The sequence below is a fragment of the Camelina sativa genome, chromosome 9, assembly GCF_030686135.1.
Source record: "Camelina sativa cultivar CO46 ecotype springtype chromosome 9, ASM3068613v1".
NCBI classification, from domain to species: domain Eukaryota; kingdom Viridiplantae; phylum Streptophyta; class Magnoliopsida; order Brassicales; family Brassicaceae; genus Camelina; species Camelina sativa.
In genome coordinates, this window is record NC_141888.1 from 31576389 (window position 1) to 31593796 (window position 17408).

General features: G+C 34.1%; 3 protein-coding genes across 8 annotated transcripts; 2 read left to right on the forward strand and 1 right to left on the reverse strand.

Moving 5' to 3' along the window:
- Positions 1-1957: 1957 nt before the first annotated feature.
- On the reverse strand, positions 1958-7455 carry LOC104712202 (delta-1-pyrroline-5-carboxylate synthase B). 2 transcript variants are annotated; one of them, XM_010429044.2, is made up of 20 exons: positions 6688-7455; positions 6274-6345; positions 6046-6149; positions 5800-5902; positions 5542-5703; positions 5130-5407; positions 4838-4988; positions 4589-4753; positions 4414-4491; positions 4214-4303; positions 4044-4130; positions 3870-3956; positions 3690-3786; positions 3503-3606; positions 3306-3381; positions 2968-3118; positions 2772-2840; positions 2590-2656; positions 2420-2490; positions 1958-2333 (listed from the first exon to the last, which is right to left on the reverse strand). In XM_010429044.2, exons 1-20 carry the CDS (start codon positions 6745-6747, stop codon positions 2225-2227), a joined length of 2181 nt encoding a protein of 726 aa, XP_010427346.2. In that variant the 5' UTR covers positions 6748-7455; the 3' UTR covers positions 1958-2224. The 2 variants fall into 2 exon arrangements, with proteins under 2 accessions (XP_010427346.2, XP_087322170.1); XM_087466044.1 differs by having other exon boundaries at positions 4589-4988; positions 6688-6871.
- Positions 7456-11900: 4445 nt separating this feature from the next.
- On the forward strand, positions 11901-14280 carry LOC104712203 (eukaryotic translation initiation factor 6-2-like). Its single transcript, XM_010429045.3, has 8 exons — positions 11901-12091; positions 12248-12287; positions 12379-12475; positions 12569-12654; positions 12752-12796; positions 13178-13308; positions 13632-13742; positions 13831-14280. Exons 2-8 carry the CDS (start codon positions 12278-12280, stop codon positions 14086-14088), a joined length of 738 nt encoding a protein of 245 aa, XP_010427347.1. The 5' UTR covers positions 11901-12091; positions 12248-12277; the 3' UTR covers positions 14089-14280.
- A 68-nt stretch (positions 14281-14348) lies between these two features.
- LOC104712204 (folylpolyglutamate synthase) lies at positions 14349-17389 on the forward strand. Of its 5 annotated transcripts, none has more exons than XM_010429047.2 (15): positions 14349-14569; positions 14685-14812; positions 14894-14959; positions 15036-15145; positions 15222-15282; positions 15364-15447; positions 15533-15589; positions 15689-15749; positions 15830-15876; positions 15943-16020; positions 16115-16267; positions 16347-16553; positions 16628-16706; positions 16798-17075; positions 17214-17389. In XM_010429047.2, the coding sequence occupies exons 1-15, from the start codon at positions 14560-14562 to the stop codon at positions 17271-17273; spliced, it is 1479 nt and encodes a 492-aa protein (XP_010427349.1). In that variant the 5' UTR covers positions 14349-14559; the 3' UTR covers positions 17274-17389. The 5 variants fall into 5 exon arrangements, with proteins under 5 accessions (XP_010427349.1, XP_087322171.1, XP_087322172.1 ...); XM_087466045.1 differs by having other exon boundaries at positions 14389-14569; positions 15359-15447; XM_087466046.1 differs by having other exon boundaries at positions 14399-14569; positions 15830-15865.
- The last annotated feature ends 19 nt before the right edge of the window (positions 17390-17408 follow it).

Here is a 17408-nt window from a genome sequence, read left to right on the forward strand (position 1 = left end):
TTGAGATGAAATGTTAAAACAAAGCGATTTTGCTTTGGTAAGATATGAGATGAGATGAAAGGACTTTGATCTATTTATAGTTATATGTAGAGGAATGTGATAAATGTTAGCAGTTAATAGATTTTTGGGTTAGCAGTTAGTTCAAACTTTGATAGGTAATATTTCATGTTCTTAGCTTTATAGTAGGTTTTGAAATCATTGATAATATTTTTCCTTAATAATTTGTTGGGATATAGAATGATGAATTATGATCCGATATACCTCATTAAATGATTTAATTTGTTTTTACTTTGATTCTGAATTTAGGATTTTTAAGGTAAGTGAAATCAATGGTTTTCAATTCATTTTACATATTAATTCTGTTAGAATCATTTTACGATTTAAATCTCCGATTTCATTAACATTTTCTTTAAAAAAAGATTAGATGCAAGTTTAATGAAATTGCATTTAATTCTATTAGTTTCCAAAAAGTATTTTTTGAGCAAAAAGTTGCTGCAAAAATACTAGTATAGATATCATGATTCATATCATTTGATATTAATTATGTGAATTTTATAATAAAACTATAAAAGTCTACAATTGTCATTGCGTATCTTTCAAAAGTAATATAAATTTGATTAACTAAAGATGTTAAAATGACTAATTCTAAGGCAAATCTATTACCAAGTCAAATTGATATATTTCTCTTTTAATATTATTATTAAGATGTATTCCTAAAACATACTTAATTAAGATCAAGACATTTACTTCATGGAGCAACAATATATAGCATATCATGATTCATATCATATGGAAACTCTATTATCTTAAGTAAAATAATTATCTGAATTTCATAACAAAAGTCTAAACTTGTCATTGCGTATCTTTCAAAAGTAATTTAAATCTGATTAACTAAAGATGTTAAAACGAATAATTGACTCATGAATTCAATCACTTTATATGATGATTCACATCCATCATAACATATATTGAAAGAAATAAAGGTTCACAGTTTGTGCAATATGGTCAAATGACTAGTTCTAAAGTAAATCTATTACCAAGCACCAAAATGTTTAGACACAACCACAATTCATAACATAAATTGCTTTCAGTTTTAGTAATTAAAATTTATTAGTTTGTATATATAAAACAACACTTTAAATCATTTATTTTAGTACATTTTGAATTTTAAGATAATAACAAACTGAACTGTTTAATGAAAGGAAAAAAGGATTATATCACATACAATTTCCATTTGTACTTATTGTCGTTCTAAAATTTCTGGAAGGAATAACTTGTAGTTGTTTAATAACTTGATTAAGAACTAGATTAAGAACTTCTAAAATTTCTGGAAAGAAGAACTTGATTAATAACTTCATTGTATGTGTCTCAATGTCCATTGGTCATCGAGATCTTCATTGTTTTCATCATCGTAAATACTATTTTAGATTTGAGATAGAGATATTTCAAATTAATAAAATTAGTAGATATGGAATGAAAGGAATATGTTGTTTAATAATAATATTCTTATCATTAAAAAGTAGCAAATTTATTGAAAAGCCCCTCTTTATTAATATTTAAATATATATTAATTAATTAATAGAAAATGATTCAGAATGTAAAACAAGTTTAGTAACAATTTTTTTTTTTTAAACATTTCAGTCTCTTTATCATACAGTTTTGTTAGATTTAAGGTGACTTGTAAATTCAGAGTTGGACATGTGTAAGCTACATTGTTAAGATAAAGAGATTGTTGGTTTACGATTTTTTGTTTCGTGAGAAATTGTAATTTGACCGGTTTTCTTGTATGAGTACATACTTCTACTATTGTTGAAGCAGCTCAAAAACTTTGTCGAAAACACACTAAGATGAGCAGAGCAAGATGGTTCGTAGGGTTGCAGGTTTTACTGTAATGACTCTTGAGCTCACATGGGTTTTGGAAGTGAAAATTCGAATTTGAATCTTTGCGATATCCACAAATCAGAAGAGATGCAACTTATTTATTCTGGCAATCTGGCATAGACAAATGATACAAACAGAAGTGGTGAATCAAAGTTTGTGACTTTGACATGAAGAGAAGCTGCTAAACATTTCACTATTATCAAAGACCACTTGAGTAAAGCGGTCTTATGATGGTACAAACGTCAAGTAACACTAAATCCTATGTAAAAAGGAAAAAAAAATCTTCAATCATCATCATAATAGTAAAACATAATATGACATTAGCAGAAAAAGAGAGAGAGAACTAAATCCCATTCTCCACTGCCTCTGTCCTTTTTAAGACAGGAAGGTCCTTATGGGTGTAAACGATTCCATTGTCTCCATCAACAACTTGTCCTTTTCCTCTCATTATCCTGTCATTCATCACCACAACCATTTAAACTTCAGAGCTTTTGACAATTCAATGTACTATGGAAAGACAAAATAGACTTAATTGTACCATCTCGTTGTCAATAATCCTTCTACTCCGACTGGACCACGGGCATGGATCCTGCTTGTGCTTATTCCCACCTATACATAAGAACAAACCAAATTGACCATTCATTCATCGACACTTCTCTATTTATTTGGTTTAGAAGATGTGATATAATATGTTTCTTTCTTCCCTACCTCTGCACCAAATCCGAATCTAAAACCATCAGAGAATCTTGTGCTTGCATTGTGGAAAACAGCAGCACTGTCAAGAGCACGAAATGTTAAAGAATTAGTTAGTTTTCCGTATATTCAACCTCCAACATTTTATATGATTGATATATCAAAAGCACAAAAGCTCAAGTACATGAGCTATTTACCTGTCTACTTGATGGAGAAATATCTCTGCGACTTCACTATCTTCTGTCACTATGCAATCAGTGTGTGCACTGCTCTCATAAGATAAGACAAAAGAGTGGCCACACTTATTTTCCAGCACATGCAAAGAATACAGAGCGGTAGGCCCTTTGTAAACTTTGTAATGTCATTATTTGTTGAAATCAGTAATAGTTTTACCTTCCATGTTGGTGAATATGATCTATAGCACCATGTACGTCTTCGACAATTTCAACGGTGCAGGCCTTGGAACTGTACTCGTGATGAAATGATTTTGTTTCCGGAATATTCAGTTTAGCACTTGCTCTTGGCCCACCATATAAAGTGACACCTGCAATTTGACGCGTACACAAAAACTCTTTTTAAATGGCTAACAAACTAAATTCTATCTTAGTTTTAGTGTTTATGAAAGCTTTATAGTTTAACATAACTATAAAACGAAAGTTGTAAGGCTAAAACTCAAGACTGAAAGATAGATCCAATAAAACAGATTCATTTTCCAACACTACTATTCTCACCTTTGCTTTGCAGAACAAAAATAATATCATTAAGAAAACCATTCTGCTCCAAATCCTTATGTACAAGAAGAGTTTCCTGTTCGGACAATATAAAAAGAGATGAGGAAGTGAGACACGAAGTAATAAGAGATTAGAGAACTAAAAACGAAATCACTTTGCATAAATGAACAGTACTGAAAGAGGTAAGAATCTCTAACCATCGCATTACAGGCTGCTGGATAGTCCAACTTTGCATCGGAAACGATGCGCTTTGCCATGGCCAGATTACAAGACTTATCAACATATACATGACAGATTCCATCTGGATACACCCAAAAGGTAAGCCATATTCTCTCTAGGCCAATACAATTTAAGAACTCAATGGAACTGAACTTATAAACATACCAGCATGGCCTAGCACTGGGATTTTCGTCGAGTTTTTTATCTGAGAAACAAGCTTGTTGCTGCCTCTTGGGATCACAAGATCAATAACGTCATCAAGCTGTAGCAAAAAAATGAAGGGTTTCAGTTTAGGTAAAAAGCGCTAATCACTTCTGGTGGCTTGCCATACATGTATCTACCTACCTTGAGCAAATCAGGAATCTCTTCTCTCGAAGTCACAAGTCCAATGAGTTTACCTCCAACAGTCTTTGGAATTGCATCAGTGATCACCTAAAATTTTCCGTGGATCTCACAAATTAGCCAGATAATAACTAAAATGGAGTTCACTCCAATCTATGAAACATGAGGTCGATGTACCTTGTGTAAGATAGCATTTGATCGAAAAGCCTCCTTTCCACCCTTCAGCAGAAGACCATTTCCACTTCGGATTGCAAGCGAAGCTATCTGTTTGATTCATCGATAGAGCATGGTGTTTAGCGATTAAAATTTACATCTGAGGGCATAAAGGACAATGACTCATGGCATACCTGAACAAGTGCATCAGGTCGAGATTCAAATACAATCAGAAGCACACCTATTGGTGATGAGGTCTTCTCTAAAATAAGATCATCTGCAACCTGTTGCATAAGAAAATTCCGCATTTTAATAGTTGGAACTTTTACATCATATGAGGATATTCTTTCCCAGTATTTGAATCCTAGTTTGTAAAGTATTGTTCTCAGATTACCTGAGTTTTCTTTAATACACGACCGATTGGATCTTCCATTTCAGCTAGCTGGCGAACGGAAGCTGCAAGGCTTGAGATCTATCAAAGCACAAAAAATGTATAAGTAAATAGGCCATACAAAGACAACAAAAAAATTGGTGCAATAGGTTTCATCACACAGTGAACACTGACTTACCTTCCCAGGCTTCATAACTAAGCGAGCTACCAGAGACTCATCATATCCAGCTTCTTGCGCTGCAGCAACATCTAAATCGTTCTCAGCTTTAATTGTTTTCTCATTTGCTTCAAGGGCGTTGGCAATATCGAGTAGAATTTTCTTCCTATCTCCTGAAGACAAGGCCTGTAAGCAAAATGTAAATAAGTTGAGTACATTTGCAAAATAAGAAATAGTTTTATGACACTTGCATCGAAGCCCTAACATTACCTGAAGCTTTCTTGAGCTTTCCCTTGCAGCAACTGCCATGTCACGAGAAGTAGTATCTACGACCGGAGCCCACAAATGAGCATCTTGATGGAACAGGGTACCGACACGCAGTCCTCTAAGGACTTTACTTATATTCTCAGCTGCGAACCCACTTCATAAAAGTAGCAAGAAAAAAATCACTCTTCCATCCAACATTATATGTTGTTAGCTTATTGATCAGTACCTTCTATATTCTGATATTTAAGGGAAGATAACTATTAATAGAGATTACGAGTACGGAAGGGACTTTTACCTGGTTATGATAACAGGAATGCCACCATAAGCTGCATTAACAGCAGCTTTAACTTTTGCAGTCATACCACCTCGTCCTAATTTGGATTTTTCGCCGAAAGTAATCTCGTCCTGGTGTTTTTCTTTAATGAATGTGTGGATTAACTTTGAGTTAGGATCACTTGGGGGGCCAGTATAAAGACCCTCAACATCACTTAGAAGGATCAGAAGGTCAGCTTTCAGCTCTAGCGATAGAAGAGCAGCTAAGCTGTCATTATCCCAAAATATACCAGTAGAATCCTGTACAGGTTTAAGTATAGTGAAGCTGTAGATTAGACTATAAGACTTAGAGCAACATCATGTACAGTCAATAAGTATCATAAAAAAATTTCACAGTTCCATGTCAAAGAGTACAAGAAAGGCAATCAACAAACCTTGTAGGGGGCTCTGCGAGTGCTTATAGCATCATTTTCATTGAAAACAGGAATAACCCTCATTCTAAACATCGCTTTGACAGTTTCACTTAGTTGCTTCCTGAAATCTTTATCTCTAAAACTGCTATCAGTCACAAGCATTTGAGCCACCGTCACATCCAACTACCCAACAAAAAAAGACGAAGAAAGCAAAAAAAATCAATATTTGAAATACTTTTCAACAATCAAGAAACAGCCAAAAAAAAAAAAGAGCATCACCTGGTCAAACATAGTCTCATAGTAAGCCATGAGGCTGCTCTGTCCAACACCAGCACAAGCCTTCCCATCAAGATCCATCTGTGGCTTCTGGAGGTCTGCAAAACTGAAACCCGTATAGAAAAAGAATCAGCACAACAACAACAAAAAAGAAAACATATACAACAGGTAAGACACACAAATCAAGCCTTTGAAGAGGAACACTAGAAACAAAAGAAACTCAAAAAGACTTGTTTCCATCACAAAAACCTGCTGTTGACTAATTGTCTATATCGAAGCCTTTGTCGACCAAGACCAACCGCACCAGACGACACCAAAATGACCTCAAATCCATCCGAGTTCAATTCCGCAAGCTTGACATTATATACACACACAAAAGTCATTAACAAACAAAAACCATATCCTTGATTCTGTTTCTAAAAACAGAGCTTAATCAAGAACGTAAAATCATATGTTTCCATTAATATATAAAAATACCTGCTCACAGATAGCTCCTAAACGTCCAAGAGCCAATCTTCCACCTTTTCCAGTAACAACTGCAGTCCCAACCTGTTAAAATCAATCAAACTCAAACGAATCAATTAACCAATATTAATCAATCAAAAGAAGCATATGGGGTAGTGATAAAAATCGAAGATTTAGGATTCAAATACGATAAAGTTTCAACATTTTTCTCAGATTTCTCCGCCGTCAAATTAAAAAAAAAAAGCTGAAAACTTTAAGAGAACAATCATTGAAATAGTACGGATTAACACAGTACCAATTGACACAAAAACACAGACTTCAAAATATATTAGACTCAACGCAGATTAAACAAAAAAAAGTCAAACCCAGAAATGTTATTGGAAGACAATCATCAAATCAACAAAGAAGGGAAAAAAAAAAAAGAACCTTGACAACAATACGCTTAACGTCCCTGGCGAAGACGCGGGAAGGATCGATCTCCGTCATATTTGTCAATCAAAACAACGAGAGAGAACGAGTCAACTTAGTCGGGGACTCAGTTAAAAAGGGAAGAAGAGGAGAGGACGTGAGAAATATGGAATTGGATAATCCGGTGAGGGTGATTCAACTGAGAAGAAGCGAATGGGGTCTTTTAAGAGCGTAGACGAAAGTTGTGATATTATTCAATTAAACCCTCAATCTTTATAGAAATCATGTAATAGTACCCAAGTTTTCAAAAGTAAATTTTTAAACCCAAATTGTCAGAATAGATAGTTTTGTTGTGGATATAAGATTAAGAATTGTATGCATGTTGTATTATTTTGTTGTCGGTTGTTCTTAGTATATGATTGCTAATCTAACCACCATGTAATCAGTTCTCTTTCTATAACTTATTAGTAAAACTAAAAACACAAAGATAGTATAATGTTTTTGGTAATGCTATGTGTCTTATGTAGAATGCATCACTGAAACTATTTATTTTGAGAAATTGTTTGTACTTTTGTCAGTTCGATGTCTAATTTGTATAATAGAGTTAATATTTGAAGAACTCATCGCAAAACATGTCGCAGTACGTATCTTTCTTTGTGGACACAACATGTCACAAAATTTACAATTTGTAAGATTTTGCTACCGATTAAAAAGTTGCTACAAATTCTATGGCCAAATTGTCAATTTATTAAAATATTTAAGATTCCTTTGGTATATTTCTATTCTGAAGTGAGACTGGTTATAGAATCCTTCTATATAAAAGAAAGAAAGAAAAAAACTTAACAATATTCATGTTTTTGAACTAAATTTCCAACCACATGGCGCCACGTGATTAGGGATCCTGATTGATGACGTGGTGGTTGTAGTATAAAAGAGATAGGGTGAAGAGCAGAGGATAAATCTCTCGAGTGGTAGGGGTATTTCGGGAAATTTAAAAATTGGCGGCTGAGAGAGCTTCATGAACGTGAACAACACAAACGAGGTGGGGAAGAGACAACAAAGCAAGTTTACTTGGCAATATCTCATGAAACTATGAAACTTAACAGTTTTTTAATTATTCATACGCGGCGCCACAACATTTCTTTATCATCATTATTATCTTTTTTAAAAATATTTTGTTATCGTTGAGTCCAAAATTCAAATGATTTTGACACAAATCAATATGTGACATTTTATAATGTTATAACCACTGTATTTATAACAATCACGAATGTAAAAAACTCTTCCCTTTTTTTAGAAGATTGAATTCACTTTCTGTTTTCAGATAAAGTTTTATTTAATATCATGATTCATGGGGAGACTTTAATTAGTTGTATATATGTGTTTCTTTGAAAATAATTCGTTTCTTGCATTTGTTTCTTTGAACGTATTGGTATATCAAATAATATTTTTTTGATATGTCTTTTTTAATTGATCAAAAATATTTATATATTTTCTTTGTATATACAATATAGTCATCGGTATAGATCCCACGGTAATGACTAAAGGTCAGTTGCCTCCCAAAGCTATAATTTATATAAATGTTTGATAGTTTGTAAAGGTCCACCTATATAAAATTAAAAGCTTCGAGTGTCGAGTCTAATTCTAATTATTAGCCTTCCACACAAGTTTCGTGAATGGAGGTTAATTGTCCCACATAAAAACACCTAAATTAAAATTGAAAGAGATTAATGTTTCACACCTAATATACAAATGTAATGATCAGACGCAAACACTATATAGCGACTTTACGCCAATTAGTCTTCAATCCAATTGTATTGTATCCCGTATTAATTTAGTATACTTAGTGAATCTTGATTCTTGTATCCCATATTTATACTTAACTTTAGATTATCAAAAGCATTTGTTACTTTCGCTACTAGTATTGAGTTTTTTAGTAGCTAGTGCACGCACATGTAAATAATCCATCTTAGACATGCGTATTTTACTTCGATTTTTTTTCTTCTGTTTTATAGCACGCTATGGTTGATTGATATAGTAATTAAGTAAGTATACATATATTATATATATGTATAAATATATATATATATATATATATATATTCTTCTATCACAATGACACAATATCTCTAGAAAATTGATTTTTTAAAATATAATTTTTCAATCGAAAGAGAAATATCCTAAACAAATGAAAAGTTATTCGACACGCGTACTCCTCTATAATTCTAGCTCAAATCTATTTTGGCCTGTGAAGCTAAGAGCCAAACAGTATAAGCTTGGATACGTACGTCTTTCAAGCTCCAATGTTTGTCCAATCTCCATCAAATTTTTAACATCCGTTTAGACTACGTACGCTTCGAATAAACAATTTCACACGGCAGTAAAATGATTATAAACGGTAATCCTTTTGATAGTGCTACAATGCAATAGTTGCCACCAAACAAATTGATGACAAGGAATAATATGCGACTCGTTTGGATGTCGATCCCCATCCAAACCCAGGCCGAAGGGACCAGCCAACGAGACTATGTACTACTGCAAGCATCGGGTGATCAGTTCAAGGTAAGTATATCAATAAATAAATATTACTAATTTATCTAACCCCCACTTAAAACACGTTTTAATGGATTTGAACACTATTATTAAAACCACGCTTACCTGCTACACGAACAGAAAAATTGGTGATTAGTTACGTCGGTATATGTTTGATACCACCTATTCAACAAAACAAAACCAAAAAAATAATGAAGGAAAAATCAATAGGACGAAAGACTCGTCACTCACATGCTTTTTTCCTGTTATAGATGCTTGATATTGGATCACATTTCGTAACCACAAATAGATTTCAATGAACGTAGTGTCGTAATCTAGCCCATAGTTTTTATAATCTTCGGATCACTCAAAACAATCCGGCCGACGCGCAAACCAAAAATATAAATCAAACAAATATTTATGTATAAAATTATCTATTTTGCGTATTTATTAATCTCTTATCGTAGATATTCGTTCGTGGGGAGTGGGGTCAATGGTCACTTAATTCCAAGAATTTTATATATATGCTACAGTTCAATTTAAGCGATATATATGTTCTGCCGCATGACCGACATCATCGTATTGTGTTGTTCGACATCTTCCAAGGGGTTTTTTTTACGAATCAAAACTTTAATACACGACAAATTATTTCATCGTGTTTCGATGTAGGCTCGTAGCTAGACGTTGTGAACACTTAAACAAAAACAATCACGGGAAACCAAGTTGTAGCATTTGAATAAATCCTTACGACCTAACAAAAATAAATGTTTTCATCATGAAAATGGTTTCATTAGTGATGAATCAAAATTCTTACAGTTGGACAAAGTTTTGTTTGTCAAGCTGCAGGTAGAAAACCAACTCACCTGACGCAGTTCAAATGCAAGTCATGTGGGTGATATGGTAACATGAATCTGTCAATACTGGGATGTAGATCTAAATCTCATATATAAAATATTTGATATAATATATTATGATAATTAATTACTTATAATTAATATACTATTTTAGACACTTAATTATTGTAGAGTTCAATGGATCCTCACTAATTTAGTATCTACTTTATCATGGTTTTTTATTTATTTCACGAATCTAGCAGAAACATATTCAAATTAAATACTTATATGAATTATCAATGGATCTAAATTACGTTTGGATCTGTCATAGCGTCAAGCCGCACAAAATATCTTCTTCTTAGAAGAAATAAGATATTTCATTATTTTGTGTGCACTACTTAAATGTTTCATCAGACCAGTGCATGCAAAACGCACGAGCCATTTGGTAAGATAGTTATTCATTTTAGTTTATTTTTCTCTGATAAACCAATTACTAAAATAACTTTAGACAAATTTTGATTGGTGTGGTTTAACTAAAAAAATCGTTCTAAATCGTATTTTTAATATGGGAAAAGGAGGTCGCCGCTTACGGTTCACGACGAGCGTCCAAAAATGGAAAAGTCGAGTGCCGTCACGTTCAGAGACTGTGTAATACACAGTACAAGCAAACAACAAGTTACACTCATTTATTTTCTTTTCTTATTTGGTTTTCTTCACAAACCGGAAACCTCGTAGCCGTTTAGATATTTTGCTCTCTTCTGTTTTTTTTCCCACGAGAGTTTTGGAAAACTTGACAACAACGTAAACAAAATTTAAATTAATAGAAACGATTGGCTGAAACAATTCTATATGAAACAAATTCGATCGATATAAAATGGTTTAGCGGAAATTATATGTGTACTATTTGTTTTCTAAGGTTTTTGACAAAGTCTTCTCTTATATACTTTTTGTTTTTGTTTTTCTAATATACGTGGCGAGAAGACGCATATAGAAGAAGAAAATCCAAAGAATCATTATCACTGTATTACTAAAAATTATTCCACTCAATTAAAAAGTTAATAGAGACATATCTACAAGAGAAAACAAGTTAACAGAGACATTATTGAGCTATTGACCGACAATAAATTATTTTTTTAAGTTAATTTAGTAGTATTTGGGAAAAGATGTTATAATCGGCAATCAAAACGAGATCTAGCTTAAGACAAATAAAGGACTACATAAGACAGAAACCAAAGTTGACTTACCACTTATGCTATGTGAGTAAAAAAGCAAGCACTCGACACTTAAGCTCAAAAGAACAAAAAGAAAAGAAATAGAATCAAATAAATGTTGATTTGTTCATTTCCGATAGTGGGCTTCAATGTTCATATTTCATCTGCAATAATGGGCTTAAGACTACATGTAGGTTTTTTTCTTCTTTCAAATAGAGATCATATCCGATAATGGAGTATTTATTTTCATGTCACAAGTTAGGCAAAACAAATGACCTAATAATAACCACAAATATATAGCAGAATTTAACGTTCCCCCAGCGAAAGATAAGATTTATGCAATTACTTGCAACATATTTTCGATTAATTCCACAATATACCAATAACCATAGTTCTCAAACTTTAACTTTGATGACTTTTTTGATTGCCACCTAAAAATATACTACAAGGAGAAAAACAAATTTAATAAATCCTTACACTCCCATCTTTTATTCAATAGTACTACTTACGTTTTTCCAAATCAAATTTTCGCCCCCCCCCCCCCCCCCCCAAAAAATAAAAATCTCAAATATTTGAATAAAAAATAATTTGTTCGAAAGTGGTCTGACTTTTCAATTTTACTTTGCCTCCAAGGCTCAAAATAAAAATATCTCAATATTAATTTTATTAATAATTGTATATTATTATTGGAGCCTCCTTTAAATTAGGGCCCAAACGGTGGCTTATTCGGAGGATCATCCAGGGCCGGCGCAACCCTTATTCTTAAAAACCATCGACTCCCATCTTTTTCCTTCTTTCTTCTTCTTCGTTCTTCGCCGCTTCTTCTCCTCGAATTCATCCCTCTCAAGTAAGCTTCTTTGATTTTTTCCTTCTTAGACCTAACCAAACATCAATTATTTGTAAACCTAATTTGTTCTTGTAACATAATCGATTGCAAAATCGAAACTTTTATATTTTATATATAAACCCTAATTTCGTTTTTCATGTTTCTTTATTTACGCAGGTGTACTCGTTTAGCCTCCTCCTCCCTCTAATGGCGACTCGTAAGCTTTCTGCAAATACTGTTGTGTTTTTTTACTTCTCTTTTGATTAGCTTTTAATGGGATTTGTGATGGGTAATTTAATAATATGCAGGTCTTCAGTTTGAGAACAACTGTGAAGTTGGTGTCTTTTCCAAACTTACTAATGCCTATTGCTTAGTCGCTATTGGAGGCTCTGAGAACTTTTACAGGTTTGCTTTTGCTTTTTGTTGTGTTGGATACTCTGTAAAAGTTTCAGTTTTTTTTTCACTTGTTAATGTTTTTTGTATGATGCTTTTGTGTAGTGCTTTTGAGTCTGAGTTAGCAGATGTTATCCCTGTCGTTAAGACCTCTATTGGAGGAACACGAATTATTGGGCGTCTTTGTGCTGGTTCGCTTTCTCACCATCTCTTATAAGTTCATGCTTCAAACCTTCTTTCTCTTTAGCGTAATGAATGTGTTTTTTTTTTTTGTGTTTCTCGATATAGGAAACAAGAATGGGCTTCTTGTCCCCCATACAACTACTGACCAAGGTAATTCTTACAGTTCTTTCTACAAATCATTTCTCACTGCAATTACTAATGTCTCCCATGATACAGTTGACTTTGATAGTAGACATATACAGAGATAGTTGAGTTTTTGCTGGATACCTTTTATGCAACTTGTCTGAAGCATCTGCACTGCCAATCCCTTTTTCATTTCATTTTATGGGTGGACTTTTCATAACTTAATATGGTTTTGGACCTTTGGGTGTAGATGTTTTTCCTCCTCCGTTGTTGATGAATCTGTTACCTCTGTACTATATAGGAGTCTCTTGCTCTTTTTTGATATCTTGAGTTTATATTACGATTTTTGTGGTCTGTAGTAGTTAGGTTGCATCTCCTGATTTATGCTGATGGTTTTTATTCTGCCAGAGCTTCAACACTTGAGGAACAGTATACCTGATCAAGTTGTGGTCCAGCGAATTGATGAACGTCTGTCTGCTCTTGGAAACTGCATTGCCTGCAATGATCATGTCGCTCTTGCTCACACTGATCTTGATAAGGTATAGATTGTTGCCCTTCTGAGTTTTTTCAAAAGCATTATCTTTACTTTATATCTTTTCAAAAGCATTATCTTTTCATGACTGGCAAGAAATGTTGAAAGTATAAGTAGCCATTTATACAAAAATTTGCAAGGATAACGTAATATAGTCCTTTGTAATCACCTGAATCTTATTCAATATATTGCTTAAGCTCCCTCCTTCTACTGTATGCGTTATAGATGATTTTAAATTTTTACTTTATTATATCTTGGCTTGTTAACAGAGTTTTACACATGCCGTTTGCATTTTGGTCTAGTTCTTATGTTACGTTTTGGCATTGACAGGAAACAGAAGAAATAATTGCAGATGTTCTTGGCGTTGAAGTTTTCCGTCAGACAATTGCAGGCAACATTCTTGTGGGCAGTTACTGCGCCCTATCCAACAGAGGTGGAATGGTGAGAGGATAAAGAACATAACACCCCTTGGAAAACTGATGAATTTGACATTGGTCTCATTATAATTTGAATGTTTTGCCTCAAACAGGTTCATCCTCACACCTCAGTAGAAGACTTGGATGAACTCTCAACTCTTCTTCAAGTCCCTCTCGTTGCTGGAACCGTAAACCGTGGTAGTGAAGTTATAGCTGGGGGTATGATCGTGAATGACTGGACTTCCTTCTGCGGTTCAGACACAACCGCAACAGAGCTCTCTGTTATAGACAGCATCTTCAAGCTAAGGGAAGCCCAACCCAGCTCTATCGTCGATGAGATGAGGAAGTCTTTGATCGATACCTATGTTTAAATTTTGTTTTTGTTTGGATGAGACACACAACAACAACATCCCCAAGTGTCAATGTCAGAGATTTTCATACTCTTTACTGTTTCAAGAATTAGCTGTTTCTCTAATATTTTTGTGTGGTTTTACTTTTAACTGTTTAGAAGTAATCTGTTGATGTCTCTTTGAATCCTTTTAAAGTAAAATTCCTCGTTGAAATTGCACAAATCTTCTAAATGTGGTCCACATTTTGGTTCATATTTTAAGTGGAGAAGAAACCATTTGGTGAAATAGATAACGGTTTTGTTCGGTACATATCCTAATTCTGCATTTCTATGTGATAAAGTTGACACCTTTTTCGCTCAACTAGTTTGAAGATTAAACTGAAAGTTAGGACCTTTCATTTCCAATCCTTACACGGTTACACCCAATACGACTCGAGGAACAGATCCTAAAATCGAAAGTTCGGATTTTTACCTTTTTTTTTGTTCGTGTTCTATGGCAACTGGTAAATGTTCCGTTTCTCTATAATCCGACTTTGTCATCTCATAAAGTTTATATGAATGTGTCTCACTCTGTGTGTTCATTCTTTTACGTTTTCTGTTTTATTTGCCGGGGGAAAGACGAAGGTGAATTGTCAGCTCGTTACCAGAACACTTTGGATGCATTGTCGTCTTTGATCACAAAACGCAGCAGTTTTGTTAGTAACAACCAATCTCAGAGATTCCGTTTGCTCCTCCATTATCTCAAGGTTCCAAATCATTTTTAACCTTTTTGTGTGTTCATACCAAAAGTTATGAGCTTTTTCTTATATACTCATGAATCTTTCAAGGTTCTTGAGCTCGAAGACGCAGTCTCACAACTAAAAATCATTCATGTGGCCGGTACTAAAGGAAAGGTAGAGACTTCAAACGCTCACTCATGTATCTAGCTCATTGAGATTGTATATGCAGGTTTTAAATTTTGTGTATAAGGGATCAACATGTGTATTTGCGGAATCTATTCTACGTTGTTACGGTCTTCGAACTGGTCTCTTCACATCTCCTCACTTAATCGATGTCAGAGAGAGATTCCGTCTCAACGGGTGAGCTTCTGAAAACATACACATTGCAACTATTTTATCAAAGAAAATGTTCAGAAACATAATTTGCTTTCTTCAGCATTGAGATAAGCCAGGAGAAATTTGTGGACTACTTTTGGTGTTGCTTCCATAAACTAAAGGTGGGGGCTTATATAGAACAGAACATTCATTAGGTTTTTGTTTCTCTCATTTTAGTTACATCCTTTCAAATTAAAGTGCAGGAGAAAACTAGCAATGAGATTCCGATGCCTACTTACTTCTGCTTCCTTGCATTATTAGCTTTCAAGATTTTCGTAACAGAACAGGTTTTGAAATCTCTTTTCCTCTCAGTAAACTAAAATCATGTGCATGCCTTAGGCATATAATGTTATTGATGCTACCTACCCGCAGGTAGATGTTGTTATATTAGAAGTTGGCTTAGGTGGGAGGTTTGATGCGACTAATGTGGTAGGAAAAATTCAACTATCTTGTATGTGAGATTAAGATTTGGTTTATCAGGTTTTGTGACTAACAAAGCATATGTTAATAATATATATATATATATAGATTCAGAAGCCTGTCGTCTGTGGTATTTCTTCACTTGGTTATGATCATATGGAGATACTTGGTTAGTCTCTTCCGCTTCATTTCTCGGAAATAAATGAATCCAATACGTTTGTTGTAATCACTTGGTTTGTATATATTCAGGATACACACTTGCTGAAATTGCTGCAGAGAAAGCTGGTATCTTCAAGGTGCTAACAAAAAGCTTCTACGTTATGTGTTTCAGTTTCCTTCCTTAACAGTTCTCTCTTTTGCAGAGTGGAGTTCCAGCTTTTACAGTGCCTCAACCTGATGAAGCGATGCGTGTACTCAATGAGAAAGCTTCAAAATTGGAGGTAAGGCTACACAAAACAACTTAACCAAATCATTATATAGATGGTTGAGATGGCATACGGGTTATCAAATAATTAGTACGTACTTGTTGTTAAGGCGAATCTTCAGGTGGTGGAACCGTTGGATTCGAGTCAGAGACTCGGGCTTCAAGGCGAACATCAATATCTAAACGCTGGTCTTGCGGTTGCGTTGTGTTCTACATTTCTAAAAGAGATTGGTATTGAGGAAAAGAATGGTTTGAATCAGACAGTGAGTTGAAACAAATGAAAAACATTATTGATTTTGTGAATTTCTGTTAAGAAATAACGGTTTTCTTACTTATAAACAGAGTGGTTTACCAGAAAAATTCGTCTCTGGATTGTCGAATGCTTATTTGATTGGACGGGCAATGGTGGTGCCTGATTCAGAACTCCCTGAGAAGATTGTGTATTACCTTGATGGAGCTCATAGTCCTGAAAGCATGGAAGCTTGTGCTATATGGTTTTCAAAACAGATCAAACAAAACCAAGAAAGAAGCCAGAAAAGATCAGAGCAGGTCAAGCTTTTTTAAATTGTGTCTTCGATACCTCGATAAGTTTTTATCTAATGTTGGTTATCTATATAATGCAGATACTCTTGTTCAATTGTATGTCTGTTCGTGATCCGAGTTTGCTTCTTCCACGATTAAGGAGTAAATGCATTGATCACGGTGTGTTTAAACTGTTTAATGGATATAAACTGAGCTCTTATTAGGATTTACAAGAAATCTGATTGAAGATTGTTTTCTTTAAATGTCGTAGGAGTTGATTTCAAGAAAGCCGTTTTTGTGCCAAACGTATCAGTGTACAACAAAGTGGGATATTCGTCGAACGATGACACACGTGTGGATTCAGTGACGTGGCAGTTCGGTCTCCAAAGGCTTTGGGACAGTTTGGCTCGAGGTGAAGCAAAATCTAATTTAGAAAGTGTTTCTAAAGGCAAAGAAGATGAGGTGAAAAGTTTCGTTTTCTCGTCACTTCCTTTGGCCGTTGACTGGCTCCGGGACAATGCTCGCCATAGTAAACAAGTTCGTTTTCAGGTAAATAATTGTTTAACTTTACTTGTAAAGTAGTTTGTTACATTATGTAATTTTACGTATAATGTTGGTTTCAGTTTTTGTTCCTTTTCATGTGACAAAAGTGGTCTAATTGGGATTTTGTTAATTTTGTTGTGTTAGGTGTTGGTAACTGGCTCATTACACTTGGTGGGTGATCTCTTGAGATTAATCAGGAAATGAATACACTCTATGTCTATGCCTGTAATAGTTATATGAAAAGATACATTTGGACATGATTTTAACAAAGAAGACAAAACACGTGCTGAATAAAAAACACTAGTAAAGGTCCAACAAAATCTTACAAGCTATACAACG